General features: G+C 37.3%; 3 protein-coding genes across 4 annotated transcripts; all 3 read left to right on the top strand.

Moving 5' to 3' along the window:
- Nucleotides 1-49: 49 nt before the first annotated feature.
- On the top strand, nucleotides 50-2,449 carry LOC129410504 (endosome/lysosome-associated apoptosis and autophagy regulator 1-like). The gene is made up of 6 exons (XM_055158814.1): nucleotides 50-180; nucleotides 265-366; nucleotides 820-946; nucleotides 1,033-1,211; nucleotides 1,694-1,859; nucleotides 1,934-2,449. The coding sequence occupies exons 1-6, from the start codon at nucleotides 50-52 to the stop codon at nucleotides 2,012-2,014; spliced, it is 786 nt and encodes a 261-aa protein (XP_055014789.1). The 3' UTR covers nucleotides 2,015-2,449.
- Nucleotides 2,450-2,685: 236 nt separating this feature from the next.
- Nucleotides 2,686-12,273, top strand: LOC110164828 (mitogen-activated protein kinase 14A). 2 transcript variants are annotated; one of them, XM_020929956.2, is made up of 12 exons: nucleotides 2,686-3,075; nucleotides 4,712-4,841; nucleotides 5,242-5,300; nucleotides 6,941-7,052; nucleotides 7,163-7,192; nucleotides 7,631-7,678; nucleotides 7,760-7,874; nucleotides 7,946-8,017; nucleotides 9,227-9,306; nucleotides 10,157-10,235; nucleotides 10,374-10,547; nucleotides 11,356-12,273. In XM_020929956.2, exons 1-12 carry the CDS (start codon nucleotides 2,957-2,959, stop codon nucleotides 11,418-11,420), a joined length of 1,083 nt encoding a protein of 360 aa, XP_020785615.1. In that variant the 5' UTR covers nucleotides 2,686-2,956; the 3' UTR covers nucleotides 11,421-12,273. The 2 variants fall into 2 exon arrangements, with proteins under 2 accessions (XP_020785615.1, XP_020785614.1); XM_020929955.2 differs by lacking the exon at nucleotides 9,227-9,306 and adding an exon at nucleotides 8,894-8,973.
- Nucleotides 12,274-12,659: 386 nt separating this feature from the next.
- LOC110164671 (SRSF protein kinase 1-like) lies at nucleotides 12,660-22,851 on the top strand. Its single transcript, XM_055158815.1, is given in 17 exon segments — nucleotides 12,660-12,781; nucleotides 13,329-13,383; nucleotides 15,324-15,451; nucleotides 15,623-15,703; nucleotides 15,706-15,727; nucleotides 15,810-15,897; nucleotides 15,973-16,060; nucleotides 16,435-16,541; nucleotides 16,775-16,940; nucleotides 17,020-17,045; nucleotides 17,128-17,356; nucleotides 17,434-17,814; nucleotides 18,112-18,212; nucleotides 18,360-18,467; nucleotides 18,900-18,969; nucleotides 20,074-20,166; nucleotides 21,166-22,851. Coding segments are annotated over 17 exon segments (1,941 nt in total). The 5' UTR covers nucleotides 12,660-12,768; the 3' UTR covers nucleotides 21,351-22,851.
- Nucleotides 22,852-23,357: the final 506 nt, after the last annotated feature.

Genomic DNA, 23,357 nt, shown 5'->3' with positions numbered 1-23,357 from the left:
GTCTGCCCTTCGGGGACCAGTTAATAATGGGACACAACACTTGTAATAGATGGCTGAGTTCACAACATTTTGTTATGATACTTCAGGTGTCACCATAGAGACTTCACTGAATGACATCTCATCTCCAGCTGGGTTATTCCCCTCTACATCCACACTGCCAGATGTCATCTTCTACTACAGGTAAGTAGCACCTTCTGTTTATGCGTCTTTAGATTCCCAAACTATATATATTTTTTTACCTAGTGTGCATGTTGTTTTCTCCAGGTCCACAGACAAAACCCAGGCGTGTAAACAGGGCAGAGCTGCCACAGTCCGGATGAGATGTAACCCCGCAGTGAGCGCCAAAGACCAGATCACCACACCAAGGTAACAGGACTGGCTTTAAAGCCGGTCAAATAGTTGTTAATGGAAATAATAACTAATTTACTTACAGAAGGGACTTCTATTGGTTACATAGCTACAGTTACAGCTGCACTACAAAGAAATAAAAAACAAAATAAGACTGCTTGATTATGGAAAAAAAAAATACCACATTCAAAATAAAGATTCATTGAAATGTGTATTCATATTTTGTTAAAACTTAATCCTACTGAAGAAATGTATTAGTAGTTAATAGTATAAATGTTTTGTTATTCGTTGTATATTGATTCATCTATATATATGCAATTGTAAGCATTGTGGAGCAAATGAACTTAAATGTTTTAACTTCTAGCCCAGCATACAAAATGATAGTTGTCTTTTTCTCACTATCACGGAGCCAAAATTTATTTGACTGAAAGTTATATTATATATAAACTATGTTTTGTTTTTATTGTGCAGTAACTGTTCTGAGGGCACATGTGATGGGTGTACCTTCCACTTCCTATGGGAAAGTCAGAACGCATGCCCACTCTGCACCAAGAACCACTATAGAGAGATAGTCAGCGCTTGTGTACAAGGAATACAGGTGATAACAGAACATCCACATTTTCACAGTTGAATTATTTATCATTATTTGTTTGTGTTTATTGAGGATATATTTGTATGTTTCAGAAAACCACATTCGTATGGCAGCAGCCTCTTCAGTGCATTGGTGGTGAAGCTCTCCCAGAGCAGCTGATCTCTGCCTGTGTCAGTCTGGACTTTTGGCTGAAGTTTGGTGTCACAACAGGAACATTATCTGCTCTTCTTCTTATCTGCATCAGCTGCTATTTCTGGAAAAGGACTCGCAAGTGAGATTTTTTTTGTCAGATTTTTTTTTTTTGATCCAACCTGAAACTTGACTTGGTGGCACCACCTGCTTTTCTCAGTGAAGATGTTAGTGCCTTGCCCTGAATGTTCCACAGCATATCATTAAATTTATACATCTTCATGGGGACAAGCATGCCAAGTTACAGGCCAGATCTTTGGAGAGATGACTCCCTGTTGGAATGCAAGCTATTTTTGCATAATGAAAAAAATGGAATACATGTAGATAAGTTAAATGTTGTACCATGAAACATACCAAGCAAACTATATATCCATGGAGAAAAGCTAGTTGTGAACACCTCATCCCAAAGTTACATAGTGCACCTTTAACAAAAACAGGAATATAAAATATTATCTACTGTAAACTGAGTAGAGTTCTAAATGATCATGTGATGTGACTTTGGTCTGTTACATGATAAGACCAAAACAAATATACTAAAACAAACAAATGTGTGTATCTATTTAGGCTTGAATACAAATACTCCAAACTGATGATGAGCTCTGGAGACAAAGAGTGTGAACTGCCCGCTGCGGACAGCTGTGCCATTATGGAGGGAGAGGATGCAGAGGATGACTACATTGACCTCACCAAGAAATCCCTCTTCACCAAAATCAAGTCCTTCAGATCTGAGGTAGGTCTACATTTGAAGACTATAATAAAATAGATGACAGAAAATATTAACTATGGTATTATTGTACTTTTCAGAGGACTGTGGATGGGTTTGACTCAGTTCCACTGAAATCTTCTTCGCTTTTGCAACAAGAGGAGGACTCCGATGACGACTAACTAGAGGGTTTTATATGGAAAACATGTTACATTGTGGTGGACACAAGGGTCCGCAATATCATTGTACATCTTGAATGCATTTTGTTGTTAGTTAACGAGATTGCCAACACCAGTTGCACTAGTTTATGTATGAGTCATGACAAACTGAGACCAATCAGACCCACTTGGACTTACTTGGTAAATGTGCTAATAAAAGGTCATGTTTGCATTTTATTTATTAATAAATGATAATGGTATTAAGATTATATATGCCTAGTGTTACAGAGAAAATAGGATACTCTAGAATGTGACTTTTAAAACTAAAAAGAGATGTTACGTTTTTTTGTGTGGACTGTAACCATTGACTGTTAAGTTATACAACATGTAACACTGTAATGCTGTATAACTTTTTAACTTAAATTTCTGTCAAATATCTCATTATTAAATCCTTCAGAATGTTGCCAAACCTCTGCTTGTGTGCCTCTTTATTGACTGAAAATATGTGGAGGACTTTCTGAATATATATAGTTTTTTTTACTTTTATTAAATTCATATATTTGGCTATGCGTGTTGTAAATGGGATATATCAATTTAATAACTGACTCGAGTTAGAAATTCATAATCATATCAGTACATTAATGACTAAAGGAATTATGTTTTCTCGCGAGATTTTGCGACATGTTGTAAGCAGTTAGTGAAATCTCGGGAGCTGCCTGTGGCAAGTCTGCTGAGTGTGGCAAGTCAAGAAGCGAAAAGCTTTAAAAACCTGGATATATGAAGGAGATTTTCTAAAACACTCACGCATCATTGTATTTTAGTTTGTTGCGTGTAAGTTTTAGTAACGAGGAGAGAATAGTTCATCACTGTTTTTGTTTTTGGACTTTGCAAACTTTACCTCGGGCTGCACCGCTCGAAGTTTCCACCTCGGAGTTCCCTCACGGCTCTGTGGGCAGTTTTGCAGAAATGTCGCAGAACGAAAGGCCCAAGTTTTATCGGCAGGACGTCAACAAAACTATTTGGGAAGTGCCAGAGCGGTATCAGAACCTCTTACCAGTGGGATCGGGTGCATATGGATCCGTTTGGTACGTGTTTTTATCACTTTGTGGCGCCTAGTCACCTAACGTAACCCCATTCATTCAGACCAGGCCCGTGCACCATTAGCTAAAGTTAGATTAGCTTCTGCAAGAAGTTACCAAGGGTGGTGCTGTTACCAGGCGCTTGTCTTAAATCTTTCTCCGTAGTTTGTTTGCTTATTTTCCCTAAGTTATAGGGCTTTTATGTATAACCTCTCTTCTTTCAGTGTTTATGGAAATAAATAAATTATGTAACGTGTTGAGAGACCTTCTATCTTTTCAAGTTTTAACAGATCAAATTTATAAAAATCATATTTACAGTTAATTATACTATTCACACGAGAGTACAGCGACTGAAAAGTTTAAATATTTTTTTCCCCTCGCCGCTCACAGTCTGACTCAGAAGTACATTTCAAATCAGTGAGATTTGCTTCCTCAAAACACGTTTGTCCAATTCAGAAAGTATGCTGTTTTGCCATTACCCAAATAAACAAACCCAGCAGACCAATGTTTTGCAGCAGTTACTAGCTGGAAGTTACTGCTTTGGTATGGCTATGGTAGTGCGTATCATTTACATTTGTTTTGGACAACTGATCTCACTTTACCAGTGTTTGATAAGAGGACCCTTGGTCAACAGGTGCCATCAGGTTAAGACAAGGATGGGTCTTCTTGTCTATTGATTAAACAGTAGTTTGTGTACATGTGCTATCTAGGACACTAGTGTTGGGTCTAGCGTGGTCCAGTGGGCAGATGTTTGTTTTGCAAATGGAAAAGGACAGCTGTGCTGTTGCTGGGCAACTCTATAATCTGTCTCTGGTCAGATTACTGTCCGCCCTCTGATCAGACAGGATTGTTTTTCCTAAACGGCCCTTTTATAACTGTTTACCCTGCTGCATTTTATAATTAATCCATACATCTCTAATTAGATTCATGATTAAACTGCAGTAGCCTTTATTGAAGCCAACTGAACATGGCCATTTGCTCAGTCAACATAAAAATTTTACTTTATTTATTTAATATTTAAAAAAATAAGGTTATTGGTTTGTGTCTGTATAAAACCTGGATCAGACACCAATATGAATCCCTTAAGATGGCCAATTTAGTTTTTCATATTAAAAACAACATAATGGTTTTTCATGTTATGTTCATTTTCAAAAATAAGACATAAATGACATTCAACACCAGAAACTAGCATTTTTTCCTTCAAGCTGATCATTGACTATTTCATATGATTAGGTCTTGGATCAATTAAAGTTTGATTAATTTCACAGTTCTAGCAATAGCATTGTAACAGAGGAAGTGGCAGGTGATGTCTTTTTTATTTCAATGTGATGACATGGAGAAGGATCAGTCTTGAGTGCAGCAGCAGAGAGGCTGGCTGCTGTGATTGCTGAGAGAGGAGATTTTGTGCTGATGTTGCCCTTTCCTTTGCCTTCAGCAGCCCTCCTTTTGTCAAAATTGTGTCAAATGCCAACTCCTCTCCTACTCAGCTCCTGACACACTTTGCACACTTTGCCTCACTAAGAGTTTACTTCTTACTATCATAATGTGCTTGTTACTCTTGAATTATCACACTTTTTTTTTTTTTTTTTTTTACAAGGGTGACACACTTCAATTCTTTGATTTATCTCCTCTTCTCCCACAGTTCTGCATTTGATGTGAAAACTGGTTTGAAAGTTGCTGTGAAGAAACTCTCCCGTCCATTTCAGTCTATCATTCACGCAAAGAGGACATACCGAGAGCTGCGGCTGCTCAAGCACATGAAACACGAAAATGTGAGTTTCCTTTAGAGCAGAAGATTTGTTTTTTTGTTTTTTTGTTTTTATGGATGAGAATTGCAAAAAGATTTACAAATGGTTTGATAATCAGGATTCTGTTCAGAGTGCATATATACTTATTCATAGAAGTGTTGTAAGTGAAGTAAAACTAATACAAGAAGTAAATACAAAAAGCACAAGAAGTAAACTAATGCAAGAATCACATGTATTTGTGAGACAAACCCAGTATGCAGTTTTTTTAAAGTAAGATAAATGGGTTCTACAAACAACAAAATATGTAGTTATTTTGCATCAATTTAAACTTATTTGCAGTTAATCATGCAGTACTTGCTTTTTCCCTTTTTCCCTTGCATCATTTAACACTTTAGTTGCTGTTATTGTGTTTGCCTTCTTTCAGGTAATTGGCCTATTAGACGTTTTCTCCCCAGCAACAAGTCTAAAGGAGTTTAAGGATGTGTAAGTAGTTTTCTTCTGCTCTGTTATGTTTCTGTACTGTACATAATGTGCTTGTGTCAGTCTGTAACTTGTGTCTGGCTGAGCTGGAAAACACCCGGGGGCCGCCACACACTGGAACATTTCTCAGATGTTAGACTCTAGAGCATTTCACCTCTAACTGCAACTGTGACACGCTTGTGCTTCCTTCCTCCTACTTTCCAATTCGAACTTCTAAGCTCTGTTGTTGTTGTTGTTTTTATATTGGTCATTGTTAGAATGTGAATCAAAGTTGTGTTGCACCTGATTTACATTAGGCTTTCATTTTACTCTAGGGTGCAGTATAAGTAACCAAGTGCTATGAGAGATCAGACCTATCCTATCTTGTCCTATCTTGTAATGGTTAGTTAAATGTCCAAAATGAGACATGAGATTGTACCCTCTTCATGGTTTGAAATAAACTGATAAAGAATCCACAAATTAAACAATTAGATGTTGATATTTTTTGGTTTATTGATTTATTTATTGTTAAAATATAGTATTAAATATAAAAAAATGAAAATATACGTATATATATATATATATATATATATATATATATATATATATATATATATATATATATATATATATATTGAGAGCTACTTTGTTTTTGGTTTTCATTCTATGCAAATCTTTCATATCACACTAACACTGCATGCCTATTTGGGAGGGACACTCGTCACAGCTTTGCATTCAGCACAGTTGTTGATGCTTGTTTTAGGAGGAAGACTTTCCTTTCTTTCATTGTCAAAGTGACATGTTCTTGGTTTTGTGCCAAGATAATTTGTTTTGAGTGACTCTGCATTATGTTTATGGATGTGGTAATGCCATAAGCTGCCATGTTCAGTTTCCAATGTCACAGTCTTTCCCATGGTTGTTTATCTCTACAACTACAGCCTGGCTCACAATAACATTACTGAGCTTCTTTAGGGTCAAAACCTGGCTCCTGTTCCTATCAGAGACGGGAAAGCTCAAGTCACTATTTATATCCTTTTTTCCAAGGCAGTGAACTTCGGAGAGCGTTTGCTTTGCTGTGCACTGCAGAGAACAAGTTCAAGCACAACCAGCTGCTATTTTAACTCTCCCACTCTCTCTCTCCCTCCCTCTCTGTCTCTCTCTCTCTCTCTGTCTGTCTCACTTTCTCTGTGCTCAGTGAGAATAGGAGAGCATTCTTGAAACAGGAATTGGTTGAGCGTGCCTCACAGTGATGAGACCGCTCACGGCGTTGTGTGTTTTGGCTGTGAAAGTGCCACTGGAGCTTCCAGCTCTTGCCACCTTGCAGAAGCTATATTTGTGTGTGTTTTAAGAAATATTATTCACCAAAGTTGCCAGTTAAAGCTCATTTTGGTAGGGTTGGAGCTAAATGGCATGGCATTTGTGAAGGTTCAGGCCTTTTAAAATTCTCAAGAGGAAAGTGAAAAGACAGTGCAGCTAAACCAGTTTTTAAGCTCACACGGACCATGTGGGAAATTGATTTCAAATAACAGAAAATGCAAGAGTAGTGGAAACGGTCAGCTACACAGGGCCACACAATATTGCAAATAGAAAATATCAATTTGGATTGTGAAAAAGTTAGTGTGTTGGCTGGGTTTTTAGAATAATTTGTATCCTTTGTTTGACAGATATCTTGTCACTCATCTAATGGGGGCTGATTTGAACAACATAGTGAAATGCCAGAAACTGACAGATGACCATGTACAGTTCCTCATATATCAAATTCTTAGAGGGCTAAAGGTGAGTTAAAATGAACAAAATGTGTTACCCAAATTGTCTCCTAGTTACAGTGTAAGTGTTTTTTGCTCTGATGATGATGTTACCTGATCTCTCTGTGTCCCTCTTTTCAGTATATTCATTCAGCTGACATTATTCACAGAGTAAGTGACCTGTTTTGTTATTGTACAGCTCCCTCTGTACACTTCGGCCTTGACTGTGAAAGTGATTGTTGTTACATGACAGCAGCAAGCAAACAGGAACCAAAGTTGTGAACACAGCCCATAGTTTCCAAACATAGTTTCACATGATGTACCATCTAACCATATGAAACCAGAATGTTTTGCTTATCAAGTGGCTGTACAGTAATGCCCAAAACAAAATATACTCAATGTATCTCAAGAAATAAGGAGAAAATCATCCATACAGTATTGGTGTTTTTGTTATATCTAAATTGAACAGAACTAATATTTACTCTTTGCTCATGATTTCTCATTTTAGCATTAGGAGTATGAAGAATTTGTGTTCTATATTATTAGCAAATCACAACTTTATAATAATATAATGCAGGTTATGCGAATATTGAACATTTTATTTTCTAGGATCTGAAACCAAGCAACTTGGCTGTGAATGAAGACTGTGAACTCAAAGTGAGTGTAATGCGTATCAGTCCTTATTTTTGTTGGAACACATTTTAAAACATTTGTGTTTCCACTTTATTTACATGACAGATTTTGGACTTTGGTTTGGCTCGTCAGACTGATGATGAGATGACTGGATACGTAGCCACCCGCTGGTATAGAGCCCCAGAGATCATGCTTAACTGGATGCATTACAACATGACAGGTACTAGATAAAGGGCTCCATGTAAGTGGCACATCTCAGCTTTGTTCTAAACGTTTGTCTGTGTGTTCTAGTGGACATCTGGTCTGTGGGGTGTATAATGGCAGAGCTTCTCACTGGAAGGACATTGTTTCCCGGCACTGACCGTATCCTTTGCATAGCGTGGAAAGTACTGATTTTGTACTGGCATTTCATGAATAATTATTACACCATTTAAATACAATATACATTTTTCAGTATTCTCATTTATTATTTCTCTTCTATGTCCTTTAATGCTGGGTCTGATCTAAGCTCATTTTAAAGTCATGATTATAAAAAAAAATTATAAATTCTCAGTGCTTCTGTATTTGAACAGTCATTTTGCAGTGTATTAGTCTCCCTGTTTCTGTCCCCCCAAAAAGTGATTGATAAATATAAAAAAAGTGAAAAAATCTGAAAATATATAAAAAAGAGATTGATAAATATGTTCAGAAGCTAATAAAACCTTAATATCCCCTGCCAAATACTCACCGTCATTGCATGATCAATGACAAAACAGGCATCATCCTATTGCTGCTGCAGACTACATTTTGAGTTTTCTTTTTCACATTTGTAGAATGAAAATGGGAGTAACTATTGCTCTGATTGCTCTGATACAGAATTACTTTTCTGGATGTCTCTAAACTACAGTTCATCTCCATTGCTATTTAAACTACAGTCATCTCCATTGCTATTTTGGTTTAGCCTATTTCCTTTTTCAGCTACTTTTCACCATTGTGTCTTTTGCTTAGTATTTCTGCACTTTCAACTGTGGGGGAAGCAGTCTTTTATGCAGTTCAATCAAAATCAATCTGCATGTACTGTATACTTTTAATTAAGCGTCTTCAAACACGTTCTCTTCTCGCCTGCTGTGTTATCAGCTCTAAGCTCTGCTTGTGAGTATTCTGCTTTATCAGCTCTGACCCTTTCCCACTTCAGTTGTATTATAAAATTAAACTAGTGATGCCACACTTGTCTGGTCTTCCTTTACCGTGTGATGGTAGACATTGACCAGTTGAAGTTAATCATGCTCCTGGTGGGGACTCCAGAGCCATCTCTCTTGAAGAAAATCTCTTCAGAGTCTGTGAGTTCATAAAGTTTGTTCTTCTGTTTTGGTGCATTTGATCTTAAGTGTCCAGTGTGCTTCTTTGTTGACAGCATGCTGTTGCTTGGTGTTTGGTTTTGTGGATGTAGATGTTATGTTTGTGGCATCTGCTTGGCTTATGTCCTTCCTCATTGTACATGCTGTAAAATGTTAAGTATACTATCTTACTTCCACATTATAAAGCATCCTTTAACACTGTTTGCTCTGTCACACCTTGACACAAGCTTCATAGATATAAACCAGCTACAGCAGATCATGCGTTTGACAGGAACACCCCCGACATCTCTAATAAACAGGATGCCCAGTCACGAGGTGAGACGACTGGGGTGGGTCTTCTATGAGGCCTTCACTTCTCCACTTCTCCCCTTCTGGGCCAAAAATAAGACATTTATATTGAGCAGTTGTACAGTGTTATAGTTAAAAAGCACATTGTACCATTGTATTCAATAGGTGTTTACCAGTAAATATTCTAATATCAAACAACAATTCTTTAAGTAACACAAATGCAACAGTGCATAATGCTTGACATGTAGGTGCACTCATTACTATATCTTGATCCTCTGTTGTGGAAACAAACTGAGTTTGCATTTATTTTTGGATAAGCATAAAACATGTATATGCTAGAGCAAGGGCACATGCATGGTTTGCCCATGATGGACGGTAATAGTCATATATTTAATGGATATTACTTTAGAATTTTCTGCAATTATGTGGATATCCCTAAAATCTGTTATGAGCATTTAGTACGCGATTTAAAATTTTATGAGAACTGTGTGTAAAACTGTTCTGTTGGTTCCTCTTAAATTACTTCTTCATGATTTGCCTTTGTTTTCTGTTTTGTGTCTTGAAAAATTTTAGAAACATGTTACTGTTCTGAGTTCTGTTGCCTGGCAACCTGTCAGAACTGTGGTAGCTTTGCCTAACTCCATTGCTGCATACTGTGTGATGATTAGGGAGCGGACCACAGAGACCTGTATGTGTTTTGTATCAAGGTCATAAAAGCTCTGTTCTTGCTGCAGTAGAATCAATACATATACATACATTGCATATACATAAGTATATTTCCTCTATGTAATTGTACGTTAAGGTCAGGTTTGTGAAAGTTTCAGCCAAGTTGTTTTGTTTTACTCCTGCTTTTATGACATTTCGTTTTGTTTTTCAGGCCAGAAATTACGTTATGTCCTTGCCTATTATGCCCAAGAGGAACTTTGCTGATGTTTTCATCGGTGCCAACCCCCTAGGTAATGGATGTGTTTGATTGATGCATGTATTTTTGTGCACCATACCTATGACATACTAATGCCAGTGATAACTTGCTTTTCAAACTATGGTGTTCTATGGTGGTCTATCTATGTCACCCTGCTTTCTTATCTTGTTAGCTGTGGACCTTCTGGAGAAAATGCTGGTCTTGGATACAGACCAGCGGATAACAGCAGCTGAAGCCTTGGCTCACCCATACTTCAGCCAGTACCATGACCCAGATGATGAACCAGTGGCTGACCCCTATGATCAGAGCTTTGAGAGCCGTGAGCTGGACATCGAGGAATGGAAACGTGAGTTACATTAAACTTTGTAGTATTGTGTCAGTTGATTTATAGCTCGATTTATAGTATTATATTATTATTATTATTATTATTATTATTATTATTATATAGTGATGCAGGGAAAGCATTTAACAGCTTTTTGTACAGTACTATTTATCCTAGTTAAAGAGGGGGTATTATCCTAAATCAAGTTTTAAAAAAAAAAGTTTTCTACCATGTAATAATAATAATAATAATAATAATAATAATAATAATAATAATAATAATAATAATAATTATTATTATTATTATTATTATTATTATTATTATTATTATTATTATTATTATTATTATTATTATTATACCTCATCAAAAACATGCCTGAAGAGGTTTTAGATGTCATTCTTGCATATTTTAGTAATCTAGCTATCTTTTCCGGCCCTATTCAAATCCTCCTTATAGTTAGGTATAACATTTGTCAATTCTCCTGAAATGTACAACAGCATGATTCAAAACTGTCCATTACAGCTTAACAACCCTGTTGCAATGTGCGGTAGATTCATTAGTGAAACACACACTGACTGTAATGTGATGGCACTTTGAAACAATAAAAGGTAACATGATAATCTAAATATGGTATATGTTAGTAGTTCATACCTCATAGACATAAAATACCCTCTCTTTAAACATTTTTTACATTTTTGTTTAGGTCTGTTTGAACCTTGTATTTATTTCGAAATTTTTTTGATAATTTATGGTATTATTCTCTTGCTGCTATAGAATTCGTACTATTGTGGTACAGATAAAAGTTTTCTAACCTTGTCTTTTTTTTCTGCAGGATTAACTTATGAGGAGGTCATAAGTTTTGAGCCACCTCTCTTTAGTGAAGATGACATGGAATAACTGCAGTGACCATGGCATCCAAAAATGTGCTACAATCCTGAGTTTTTAATGAAACTCAAAATTCGTCTGCCATATTAATAAGTGTTGTCTTTTAGATTAAACTCTTGTAAAGGGAACAGTACCAGTGTGAGGAATCTCCATAACACTTTATTTATAGACCACTATGCCAATGTTTGAACTGGTACTGGTGCCGTTTTATATTTCTGGCCTTTAGATTACTTAATTTTATCATATTTTAAATTCAAATAATCACTGTGACCGTCATAAATAAGATGCTGAAAAATGTCAGGACCTATAGCTGTGCTTCTTTAAGTATTTTGTGAAATAGTTTATCTTAAGTTATAAGCTTTTGTGTTGTCAGTATGCTAGTCCCTTTTCACTAATGCCAAAATAGCATACACAGTGCTGTGATCTGAATCACTATATCACATTTGTTTCAGGAAAGAATTAACAAATATTTTTGTAAAGTTATTCAGATCTATATTTGGACAGTTAAGTCCCACTGTCCCACTTCAGCATCGTTATTGCCAGCTTGCTGTAAAAAAAAAACTGCAGAATATGGCCTACTTGATGCATTATAGCTGGCTCTTGCATTGTCAAACATTGTGGTTATGTTATAATCACTTTTAATTTTAGATAATTTATAGGGTATGTAGGCTGAGACTGCGTGTCATTTTAAGTGTTTAATCAACCTGATTTAATGTTTAAGTGGAAATGTTTAAAAGAAGGATATCGGATGTATTTATACTGTGTTGAAGTGGTATTTATAAACTACTGTTGAATGGGTAATTGGGAGAATGATTACTTTATTTTGCTCTTCTCTGTAACAAATAAAGATGTATTTTTAAGAGTATGTTTCTTTTATGTTTTTTTCATTTTCTTTTTGAACTATTGCACTTTGACTCAGTCTTATCCTGAATCTTATAGTAATTTATAACAGTAAAAATCCTTTTGCAGCTTCAAATGTCTAAAATTAGAAGCATGCACCATTCCGATACAATTGTAATATACGCATTTTTACTTGCCTAATTTGACTTTTACATTATCTAATTTCATCAATGCTTTTTTCTTACAAGATGTACAGAACTTTTAGACAAAGACTGTCATTCAAGTACACATAAACTGTAAAATTGCAGTGTAGATTGCGAATGTGAATCTACAAGATATTGGTGTTATTTTCTGTTTTTCCAAAATGGTTTGATCCCAGCGTGTGCAGGTGGATTGTCCTGCACACATTCACAACATCATTGGACAACACCGCTTGAGCAAAACTGTCCTCTGCGCATGCGTCAAACATTCGCTCACTGGTGCTGCTGTAGCTAACGGCTAGGCTACGATTCCTGCCAACATGGAGAGAAAAGGTAATACGATATACAAAAATGATAAATCGTGCAATCCGTGTAGGTTTAACACTTCACCTGGTCCTAAAAATAGATCACTATTTGAAAAATGTATCAGGGTTGCGTGTCTGTACGTAGGTATTTAATTGAGGGACTGTCACGCACTGTTGATCTGGATCTACGTTAGCTCCAGACGTTAGCCTTAGCTTCAATGGGACATATCAGGATTAGCTAGCCGCAGTTAGCTTTCTAGTCCTTTCCATTTTCACCCTTCCTAGACAGCGACGCCGTTATTAGACTGGCACTATCCGGGCCGAGGTTTCGATGTCCAAGGAGCCTCAAACGCCATTGGATCCGTTTATCAGTGCGCGGCTGCGGGCTTCAGGTGGCAGCCCGGGGGTGTTGCAGAGGCTAACCCTGGCTGGGAAGTGGATGACAGATATGGTTGGATGATAAACATTGGACATTTAAATTAAGAAGAATGGTTTAAATAATCATGTTTTATATATCATTATAACGTAACTGTATTAAAACACAATAAACTAACGTTATGTTTTTTTGTATTTAGTTCTGGCACTCCAGGCAAGGAAGAAGAGAGCAAAGGCAAAAAAGACGACTAAAAAGTGAGTTGTTTATCAAATATTTATGTACTACTGAATGCAAAATGTTTTCTAATATGTTGTTTGGATGTTTGATATTTTACCTGCTTCTATATCATTCTATGCTTTTAATTTTGTCTGACTTAGTAATATCTTTATTTTTAAATGGGGTTCATATGAGGACTTAAGATAGGACTATATTTAACACTCTTGCCTGGTCATTTTTCTTGTATGTGAGTTGTAAATCAAGAATGTAAAACGTGTGCTGTGTGCTTAGACTTAAGAAATCTAAGAGTTTCATAATGTATGTAATTTTCCTATGGATGCTGTGCTTTAACGTGACATTATCAACATGGACAGGATCTATCTCAATACTTATTGTTAGGGTCTATACCTAAACAATCCACTAATCAGGTCTTCAGAGGCATCCTCCGGAGCGTTACATAACAGGCTGCGCTATATTTAAAGGCAGAGAATGGAGAAGCCCACATCAGCCCAGTGAAGCATGGTGTTTGAGTGGAAAAATGCTTTATTACACTTGAGATTCTTGACCCCTGGTTCAGTTATTAGTATTTAATGTCAATTTGTTTTGTATCCATTGTCATTATAAAATCTAATATATCTGTTGACCACACCAAGCTCAGATATTCTCTACCATTTTAACATTGCTGTTGCTTGAAAAAATCTTCTAAGAGCTGCAATTATGAAGTGTTATGTGGACCATGTATTTTATAGTTACATATTATTTAGTATAGTATAAGCGTAACTATGTTTTAGTAATTCATTTTGTATACCAAAGTGTGTGTAAGAATAATTAGAATTAGAAGAGATAAAGAGAGGGCCTTAAGCCATTAATTTATTTGTAATCTAATTAGATGCAGTGTGTCTGGTGATTTGGAGTTTTAATCTCTTTTCTTTTTGGCTGCATTTATTTCTGGCAAACGTTGCACATTTTGACTGCAGCATTAATCCTGTATAATTTGGACCGTTTACAATTTAAAACTCATTTGTGAACACTGAACAGGTTGGGTGAAAAATATTTACTAATTTCCTCTTGACATTTACTGCTGCCTGTAAAGTCAGCAGTAAATGTGACCTCCTACATATCAACACCGGTCAGTAGATGACAGCTAAAGGGCCTTTCCTAATCAAGTAGTTTTTTTTTTTTTTTACACTGTGTAGAATAGCCCTTGTGTGACACCTGTCTGTTAAGAAAACACATCCTACCAAATGTTGGTTAAGTGTCCATTGCAGTGGCGTCTGTTTTTTTTCTTCCTCAAGCAAAAATGTTTCCATTTTAATCATCAACAAATGTGCCCAGGCATGAACAATGTATGCGCTAATTCAGTTTATGACTGAACTATAAGCCTTGACTTTGTTCTTGCGTTGAAACTTTTCTAAATAATATGATGCTATTATGATAAGCTCCCTTTTGATTGTGAATGTTTAGCATTTAGATGAAAATTGTATGAGCTGTACAATCACAGGCTCACTCTTTGTTTGGAAGTGAAAGAGGCAACAAGTAGCACTTTAAGGTGATGTTTTTGCCCCTCATCTTTGTGGTTTTGTCTGTTCTGAACATAAGACTGAGGACTGTTTTTTTTGTTAATATTTTCTTTGTTATTTAATCGCCTGACTAACTGAGGACATTCCCTGTTATATAACTATTAAAATTGTACATTTGGTAATATAAGACAAGAAGCCTTTTAGAAAAAAAACAAGATTGATACATTTAAACAAGTCTAACTGGTTAAACAACAGCAACATTGATCCTCCAAACAAAAGATCATACACAGCTTTCTCAGTAATTTTTATATAAAAAACACTGGGTGGAGTTTCTATTAAAAGCTGAGCTTCCATGTCTGGAATGAAACAGATAATGTCTCCTAGAAGCGTGTTTATATAGGTGGACTTCAAAGGTCACTTTTGAATTGCTTTGAAAATAAATTGTCTCTGTTGAACAGGCAGCCAGCCAATCCCAGAGCCCGTCAGCCACCGCAGCACGAGGCGTCGCCCCCGGAGCCTGAAGAGCCAGAAGAGATCCTGGGGTCCGATGATGAGGAGCAGGAAGACCCCAACGACTACTGCAAAGGTCAATCTTGTTCTTAATGTCTTCACATCGGAAATACTCTTAATTAATCTAACTGAATAGTGGGAAGAGAGCCAGTTAGATTTAAAGATCACATAGAATAGTTAACTGCGATGTTAGTGCCATTTTTTACAAGCTGTTCCTCCTGCTGAATCTATTACTTTCCTCCTCTAGGTGGCTACCATCATGTGAAAGTAGGAGACCTTTACAATGGAAAATATCATGTAATTCGTAAATTGGGCTGGGGGCACTTCTCCACTGGCTGGCCTGGGACATCCAGTAAGAGCATGATTTCAGCACTTATTCTTGCACACTCTGATTCAGATATGACAGTGCAGTGCTGATGGTTGTGTGTTCACAGGGTGAAGAGGTTTGTGGCAATGAAGGTAGTAAAAAGTGCTGAGCAATATACGGAAACGGCAGTGGATGAGATCAAACTACTCAGATCTGTAAGTGACTGTTAGTCCCACTGGAATCATCAATAATGCATTCCAATTGTAGAGACTTCTTATCTGTTTGTTCAGGTGAGAAACTCGGACCCTGATGATCCAAACCGAGACAAAGTTGTGCAGTTGCTTGATGATTTCAAGATCTCTGGTGTTAATGGGACTCGTATCCTTTTATTAAGTAATATTCATTAATTTTATTAGTCTGTATATTCGCCTTAATTTTTATTTTCATTGTAAAGAAATAATACATTTTATAAATATAATACATGGAGACTTTGTTTTTCTTGAGTGTGGGATTTGCTGCAGAAAAGCATGTGCACAAATAACAGGTGATGTGTGTCAGGCTGTTTTAGTGAGTCTCAGGCTTTAGCTGCATAAGATCCACAAATACCTCAGGGAGAGATGTAGCTGTAACAAGACTCTCCACAACACTCTTTTCATCTGCCTCCTTTATTAAATTTGCCTGGTTGTATTTAAAAGCCCATTAATGTACCGGTTGCTACTCATTTGTTTTTCCTTAACAGTTGTAATTCTCAGATGTTTGCATGGTCTTTGAGGTTTTGGGACATCATTTATTAAAGTGGATAATAAAGTCTAATTATCAAGGGCTGCCCCTGCCCTGTGTGAAGAGTATCATCCGACAGGTAAGATGACACCAGTTTCACGCCTTTTGTGTTGTTGAGCTGAGAAGCATGAGGCAGCAGTAGTTAACAAGAGCCAGGTGTCCTCCGGGGGGTCAACGTGTGGGAACAAACTTCATAACTCAGCACAGGGGCAGGCTGCTGAAGGAAATGAAATGTGTTAATTTCTTACAGTAAAAAAGTGTAGCTGTTGACTTCTGTGAAGATTTTCATTTACTGAATTTCGTTTTCTTTAGGTTCTGCAAGGCTTAGACTACCTGCACTCAAAGTGCCAGATCATTCATACGGACATAAAGCCAGAAAATATTCTCATGAATGTGGATGAGCCTTACGTGCGGAAACTGGCTGCAGAGGCCACCGAGTGGCAGAGGTCTGGGGCCCCTCCTCCCTCCGGTTCAGCAAGTATGAACACACACATTTTCGCATGCTGTTTTTCATTTGTTACTATTTACTATTATTTACTTAATTTTGTTTTTTGCAGTAAGCACAGCACCTGCACCAAAACAGGTAAATTAGACATTTTATTTGTCATTCTATATTTGTATATTTGCAAATGTTTTTTTTACATGACAGTTTTTAAAATGTATAGGCTGTGAAAATGTCAAAAAACAAGAAAAAAAAGTTGAAAAAGAAACAGAAGAAGAAGGCCGAGCTGCTGGAGAAGTGCATTATGGACCTGGAGGAGATGGAGAAAGCCACAGGACCACAGGAGGAGGACGACGAAGACTATGAGGACCCACAGTCTCCCAAAGGCAGAGTGTGTGCCCCTTTAAGACAGCTGTCCTTTCAGGAAATAGGAGCAGAGGAAGACGAGGGTGGTATGTTTAGAAAACAGCTTTTTGGCTAATTCTGAAAAAAGCTGTTATAATTAATCTTTTTTTTGTTATTTGTTTAGAATGCAGTGTCACCGTAGACCAACTGAGCACGGGACCAGTCGAGCAGCGGGAGGTGAACTGTAATGGCCATGCGGAGGTGGAGCAGAGCCTTTGGAGGAGTGAAGACCAGCACAATGGGAACGCACAGCTGCCAGAGAAGTGTGGCAGTGAGGATGAGGCACAGTGCATATCCCCGCTCTGTAACGGTTTGGACTTTCCCGACCTGAAAGAGCTAGACTTGGACTGTGAAAGCCCTGAGGTTGTAAGAGAAGAGGGGTCACAGACACAAGCTCACAGGCACCCCTCTGATGGGCTGGAGGAAGGAGAACTGGAGCGGAGCAATGGCCATGGCAATGAAGAGGGCTGTCGACTGTACAGGACCCAGGAGAGTGTCAACGATGGTCAGTATCACAGCAGAAGCAAGTACATGGGATCCAATTGGGAAATGTATGTAAAAGAATTAAATGTTAACTAAGATTGACATTTGGTGATTATTTGACCTGCTCAGGGCAGGCAGCAGATGGTGTCCACTTGTTGATTTGAGAGGCTCACCCAAATGTTTGTGGTTCTTTATCACCTGCATTGCTTTACATATTGAATAATGATGGTCAATTTGATTGCAGCATTTGCTGTGTACTTTACATGCCTTTCCTACCTTGTGCTCACTGACTTGAGACTTCCTCTTGGTTCTGTTTTAGGCAAGCTGTCAGCGGGATCCCTGTTAGTTAACCCTCTTGAGCCACTCAATGCGGACAAGATCAGGGTCAAGATTGCTGACTTGGGAAATGCCTGCTGGGTGGTGAGTTGTCTAATGACCTCTGGGGTTTCCTGATTTAAAGCTAGATGCACGATCACTATCATTTGTCTCAACAGACTGAATGATATATTTACTACAGTCCATTTCCCTCTTTACAGTTCTAAAGTGTAACTCTTGTCTCTGTTTCAGAACAAGCACTTTACAGAGGACATTCAAACACGGCAGTACCGGTCGTTAGAGGTGCTTATCGGAGCTGGATATAGCACACCAGCCGATATTTGGAGCACAGCCTGCATGGTGAGACATTTTATTAGTGCCTATAGAAGTTATAATATAGAAGCAAGTTGTTTGTAGTGAGCAAACAACAGAAGATTTTCAAATAAAAAGTTATTCACCTGCCATCTTAATGGTAATGTCACTCATGGGCTTTTGTTACATTTTAAACATCTGCTGCCTGAAGTTAACCTCCCAGGCACCCCTCAAAAAAAACAAAAAACAAAAAAAAAAAACTGAAACTATTTTATTTCAACTCATTTTCAAATGTAAGTCTACCATGTTTTAATAGTGTTTGGCTTTTTGTTTTGTCTAATATTGACTTTTGCTAATGCTGACATGGTTATATAAAGCTCCAGAGAGTCTGTGGCAGCGAGAGTGTTTTATTGTGGTCCTCTTGTGCAGACAGAGTAACTCCAGTGATTATGCTGTTTATTTGTCTGTGTCTTGTCTCAGGCCTTTGAACTTGCCACTGGAGATTATCTGTTTGAACCACGATCTGGGGAAGATTACTCCCGGGATGAAGGTATTTGTGGGAATACATCTAACTATTCATTAACATTTATTCATGAACTTACTATATACAACTATAAATAAAGTAGTATTTAGCATAAGTCTCAAACAGTCACTGCTACTGTGTATGACTTTGACTTGTGAGAAAATGTATTTTTGCCTTTAGAGTTGCATCTCAATTATTTGAAAATGGTGCCAAACTACTACAATTGAAATAAGGCTCATAAAAGAAAACAGACTTTTTATTTAATTATGATTTTATGTTCTGCATAAAGTGTTTTTATATTATATCACAATATTTACAACATGTACACTTAATGCAAATTTTTGAGATGCACCTGTTTACTACTTTTTATTAAATATGTTATGTATTTTATGTTTTATGTATTTTGCAACATTCAAATTGTGGTACTCATTACCATCATTGTTTTAGCTGTAAATTATAGCTATGATCATGATGTTGAGTACCAGCATTCCTGTGTGTATTTCCACTTAAACCACTAAAATCACTCTTCTGAAGGTGGGGCCGTCACTTCTCAATCTCACTTTAACTGTCAATTACCTGCCTTAAAATTGTTTCTCCTATGATCATTTTCCTTCATGCTTTGCTTTGCTAAATCTTTTCTGAATGTATGTCCAACATGTGTTACCTCCCATCACATCACTAAAATATGCTCACTTCTTGATGTCTCGTTTCCACTGTTTCATGGCTGTCTGTAATTGGATTTTGTACTAATCACTCACATTTTGCAAAAAGCTTTCCCCCCCCAAATAATCTACTGCTTTCTAATTATAACAGAATTGGATGAATGCAGCACTGATTTTCATTCTGATCATTTGACCAGTTTTGGGAATGGCCACAGTCTGTTGGACAAATGTTAGTGATTATGGCTTCAGATGCTACAGCACTAGTTTTGACTATTTGTTGCTCATTACATTCTGTCATGCTTTTTTTTTTTTTTAAATGTCTAAATGTAATTCTCATCATGTGCTTTAAACTGCTCTAGGCTACCGTCATGCCTAATCCATTGTTCATTTCATACCTCTGTGCTGTCCCTCATCTCCTTCCCTGTCCCCCCTCTCCTGTCCTTTCTCCTCTGATGTGCCTCATTTTCAGACCACCTTGCGCTCATGATAGAGTTGCTGGGTAAAATCCCTCGCCACTATTCTCTGAGTGGGAAATACTCACAGGAATACTTCAACAAGAGAGGTATGCTGCCCTTGGTCTGTGGTCCGCTCTGGGACTCGGGATGGCAGTGAGAAACGGGAACAGGGAACTGTAATTAAAGGCACTGGCTTAAAAATGTGCCTCATTAAAGAGCGCCCTCTGTGCTGCTGTCCCGTGTGCTGCCCTCCTCTCTCCCCCAGAGCGGGCCTGGCCGGGGATCAGACTGTGTCTGACCTGTCTCTGTCTCCCTCACACTGTACAGACCACATAGCACTGATCATTGAGCTGCTGGGGGCTGTCCCACGCAAACTCATACTCACTGGGAAATATTCCAAGGATTTTTTCACCAAGAAAGGTAACAACCCAATGTTACAAGTTAATATTTGTTGGCAACCACAAAGCATTTATACGTTCAGCACATTTTATTTTCTGCTTATAATGGCTTCCACCTTTATATCTTAAATGTGTAGTTTCTTAATGATCAAATATTACCTTGAAGGTGCATTGTGTAACTTTTCTGGTGGAGGGTACGTCAAATACTTTTCTCCATGGAGATGTTATTGCTTTGTCTGGAATGTTTGACAGTATGATATTAAACATTTTTATCTTCATGGAGACCAAACTAGATCAAGCTACAGGTGAGATCTGTGGAGATATCTGTGGCATATGCGCAGAAACAAGAAGGTGATGACTCCTCAACCAAAAAGTTACATAGTGCATCGTTAATACAGAAGGCATATATTCACAGTGTTGTCATTAAAGCACATGTATGGAAACCTATTATATTGTTATTGCTGTAAATACTGTTGTTTAGATTAATTGGATTATTGAAGTGACACATGTACTTATACTAGTTTTAAAGGTTGTAGTGACTAGTAGAAATCATTATGTCTGACCATTTAAGTGATAAACCCTCTGTCGCAGTATTATGAAATGCCACACAAGACATTGGGTCTAGATCTTATTTTAGCTCAAATAAATCCATGGTCTGTTTTTGTGTCCCTCTTGCCGCTCGCTCATATGTGCTTTTCTTGCCTGCAGGTGATTTGAAACACATCACAAAACTGAAGCCATGGGGTTTGCTGGAGGTGTTGGTGGACAAATATGAGTGGCCGCGCGAGGAGGCAGAGAGCTTCACCGACTTCCTGCTGCCCATGCTGGAGCTGATCCCTGAGAAGAGAGCCACTGCAGCCGAGTGCCTGCGCCACCCCTGGCTCGCCCTCTAGTGGACACACCCAGCCTTTGCACCTCCCAATCCTCTTTCCCCTTACTTCTCTCCAGAGACTGCAACAGATCACTTTTCCATTTATGGGCATATCAGACGAATATTTATTTCTTTATTTGTTGTTATTTTGATACGTTCTTGAGCTATTGCCTCTGTGTCCGTTTGCTTTGTACTTGTTCTTCCTTCGTGATGACGTCAGGAAGTGGTGGGTTATATTTCTTTGTGGTCAACTGCTGTGCTCTGGTAAACTGCCCTTGTCCGCCTAATGACACCTGCTCTTGTCCTTGTTTTCGTTACACTCCTGCACTACAAACTAAACGAATCAAGGATCTAATGTAGCCTCTGTATCCCATGAAAAGGACTCAATATGACTTTAATGTACAATTCATCAGTGCTGTGTTCTTTTTCAAAAAATATTATTTTATCTAATGCTACATCTGTAAGACATCCATTTTGTATTTGTAAGTAGGTTTAGGATGTTGCACACTGGGCTTAGAGTGAGACTGACTGTGCTGAATTACAGGGGACAGTCCTCTTTATTTTTGCAGAAAAAGGTGAATCTAGATCAAATAAATTAGAACAGATGGTTGGTGGTCAAGCTATGTCCAAGTTCATATGATTTCAACTTAAAATGCACTTATTTAATGAAAGGTGTCTGAATATCCATCCAAACACAAAATCGTCTTTTTAATGACCAATACTTATTTTGTGAAAAACCAACAGTTAGTTTATGTTAGATAGTGTTAGTTTGTGGTATGACAAGTAGCAATACGGATCTTAAGATAACAAACACAGACTGTGATGCATTTTAAATTTAATTAATATTGTTTGGGAAATTGGTAGAGCACAGTTGACTTGTGTTTAAGCTAGGTCCATGCTAAAACTGTCTAATTTTAAATGCAATTGAATGGAATATTTGTTGTTCCAACTCTTAGACCTTCTCAATTTGCCATTCAATATAAAATCTATTTGGAAGGTGTGCATTTTAAATTTAAATTGTTAAAGCATGGGCTCCACATCTGTAATTAGTTTATTGTGATAAGAGTTCTTGGTCATGAGAGGCTGGTTTTCTCATACTCACTTCAGGAACATAGAGACGTTATGTTACACAGCCCACTATGAGGAAAAAAGGTGAAAATAAAGTGTATATATGTGTACCAAAGAGTTTGCCTTTATGTATATGACAGTTCTGTACAGTTTTTAACAGATCTTCTAAGACCTTAGCTAAAGAGATTTAGCTGAGTAGCTGTGTTTTAATAAAGTATGGACGATGTTTGAGTTGTATGTATGGCTGTATGTTCAATAATGTTTTTACCTCAGAGGAATACTGGGGTCCTGTCGACGTCTGAAAGGAGCAGATAAAACTAAACAATGTTCGTATATGTGAAAACCTTTAGGTCCAAACTAATGTACATCTGTGTCAATTAGCAGAGAGTAGAGTTTGTGTGAGATCTCAAAACTGTACAACCAACCATACAATAAAATGTTCATACCATTCACAACTATTTGTCTTCTATTACAGTTTTATTTAAATTGCATTTTCAATATCCCTCAATATGATATCAGTAGAAAATTCGTTATCTTCTTGGCTAAAACATTGACATGAATTCTGGCAAATGGTGAGCCTTTTATTACTTGTTCTATCCAAAACAAATTCACGATGTTGGCCGGTTAAATTTAATTTTGCACGTTACAAATGCTTACGATTAGTATATATTTGTGGCTATGGGAAATAATAATAAATAAAAGTAAGCTACAGTAATGACAGTTCACAGTTGCAAAACAGTTGAGCAAAAGATTAGGACATGAGATATGAGGGGAATGTTGAATTTATTGTAGTTCCTGTTTATGTACAAAATTTACAAAGTATTCAGTAATGGCTTCTACTTATGTCACTGCTTTTATGATTATCCACTTCCAAGTTCCCGATGAGCTTTTGAAAGTACATTCATATTCAGTTATTTTCTGCAAAAGAAAGAAAAACAAAGCATCAATAATGAGTGTCATA

Source organism: Boleophthalmus pectinirostris, unplaced genomic scaffold (assembly GCF_026225935.1).
Source record: "Boleophthalmus pectinirostris isolate CB_2022bp ecotype Guang Dong unplaced genomic scaffold, ASM2622593v1 HiC_scaffold_225, whole genome shotgun sequence".
Lineage (NCBI taxonomy): Eukaryota > Metazoa > Chordata > Actinopteri > Gobiiformes > Gobiidae > Boleophthalmus > Boleophthalmus pectinirostris.
Note: the sequence above shows the minus strand (reverse complement) of the source record. Positions and strands in the feature narration are given on the sequence as shown.

Coding starts and splice junctions, on each gene's coding strand:
- LOC110164828 (XM_020929956.2), top strand. CDS start 2,957: ATGTCGCAGAACGAAAGGCCCAAGTTTTATCGGCAGGACGTCAACAAA. Junction 7,875..7,945: donor GATGCATTACAACATGACAG/GTACTAGATAAA, acceptor TGTGTGTTCTAG/TGGACATCTGGTCTGTGGGG. Junction 10,236..10,373: donor CATCGGTGCCAACCCCCTAG/GTAATGGATGTG, acceptor TTATCTTGTTAG/CTGTGGACCTTCTGGAGAAA.
- LOC129410504 (XM_055158814.1), top strand. CDS start 50: ATGGCTGAGTTCACAACATTTTGTTATGATACTTCAGGTGTCACCATA. Junction 367..819: donor GACCAGATCACCACACCAAG/GTAACAGGACTG, acceptor TTTATTGTGCAG/TAACTGTTCTGAGGGCACAT. Junction 1,860..1,933: donor TCAAGTCCTTCAGATCTGAG/GTAGGTCTACAT, acceptor TGTACTTTTCAG/AGGACTGTGGATGGGTTTGA.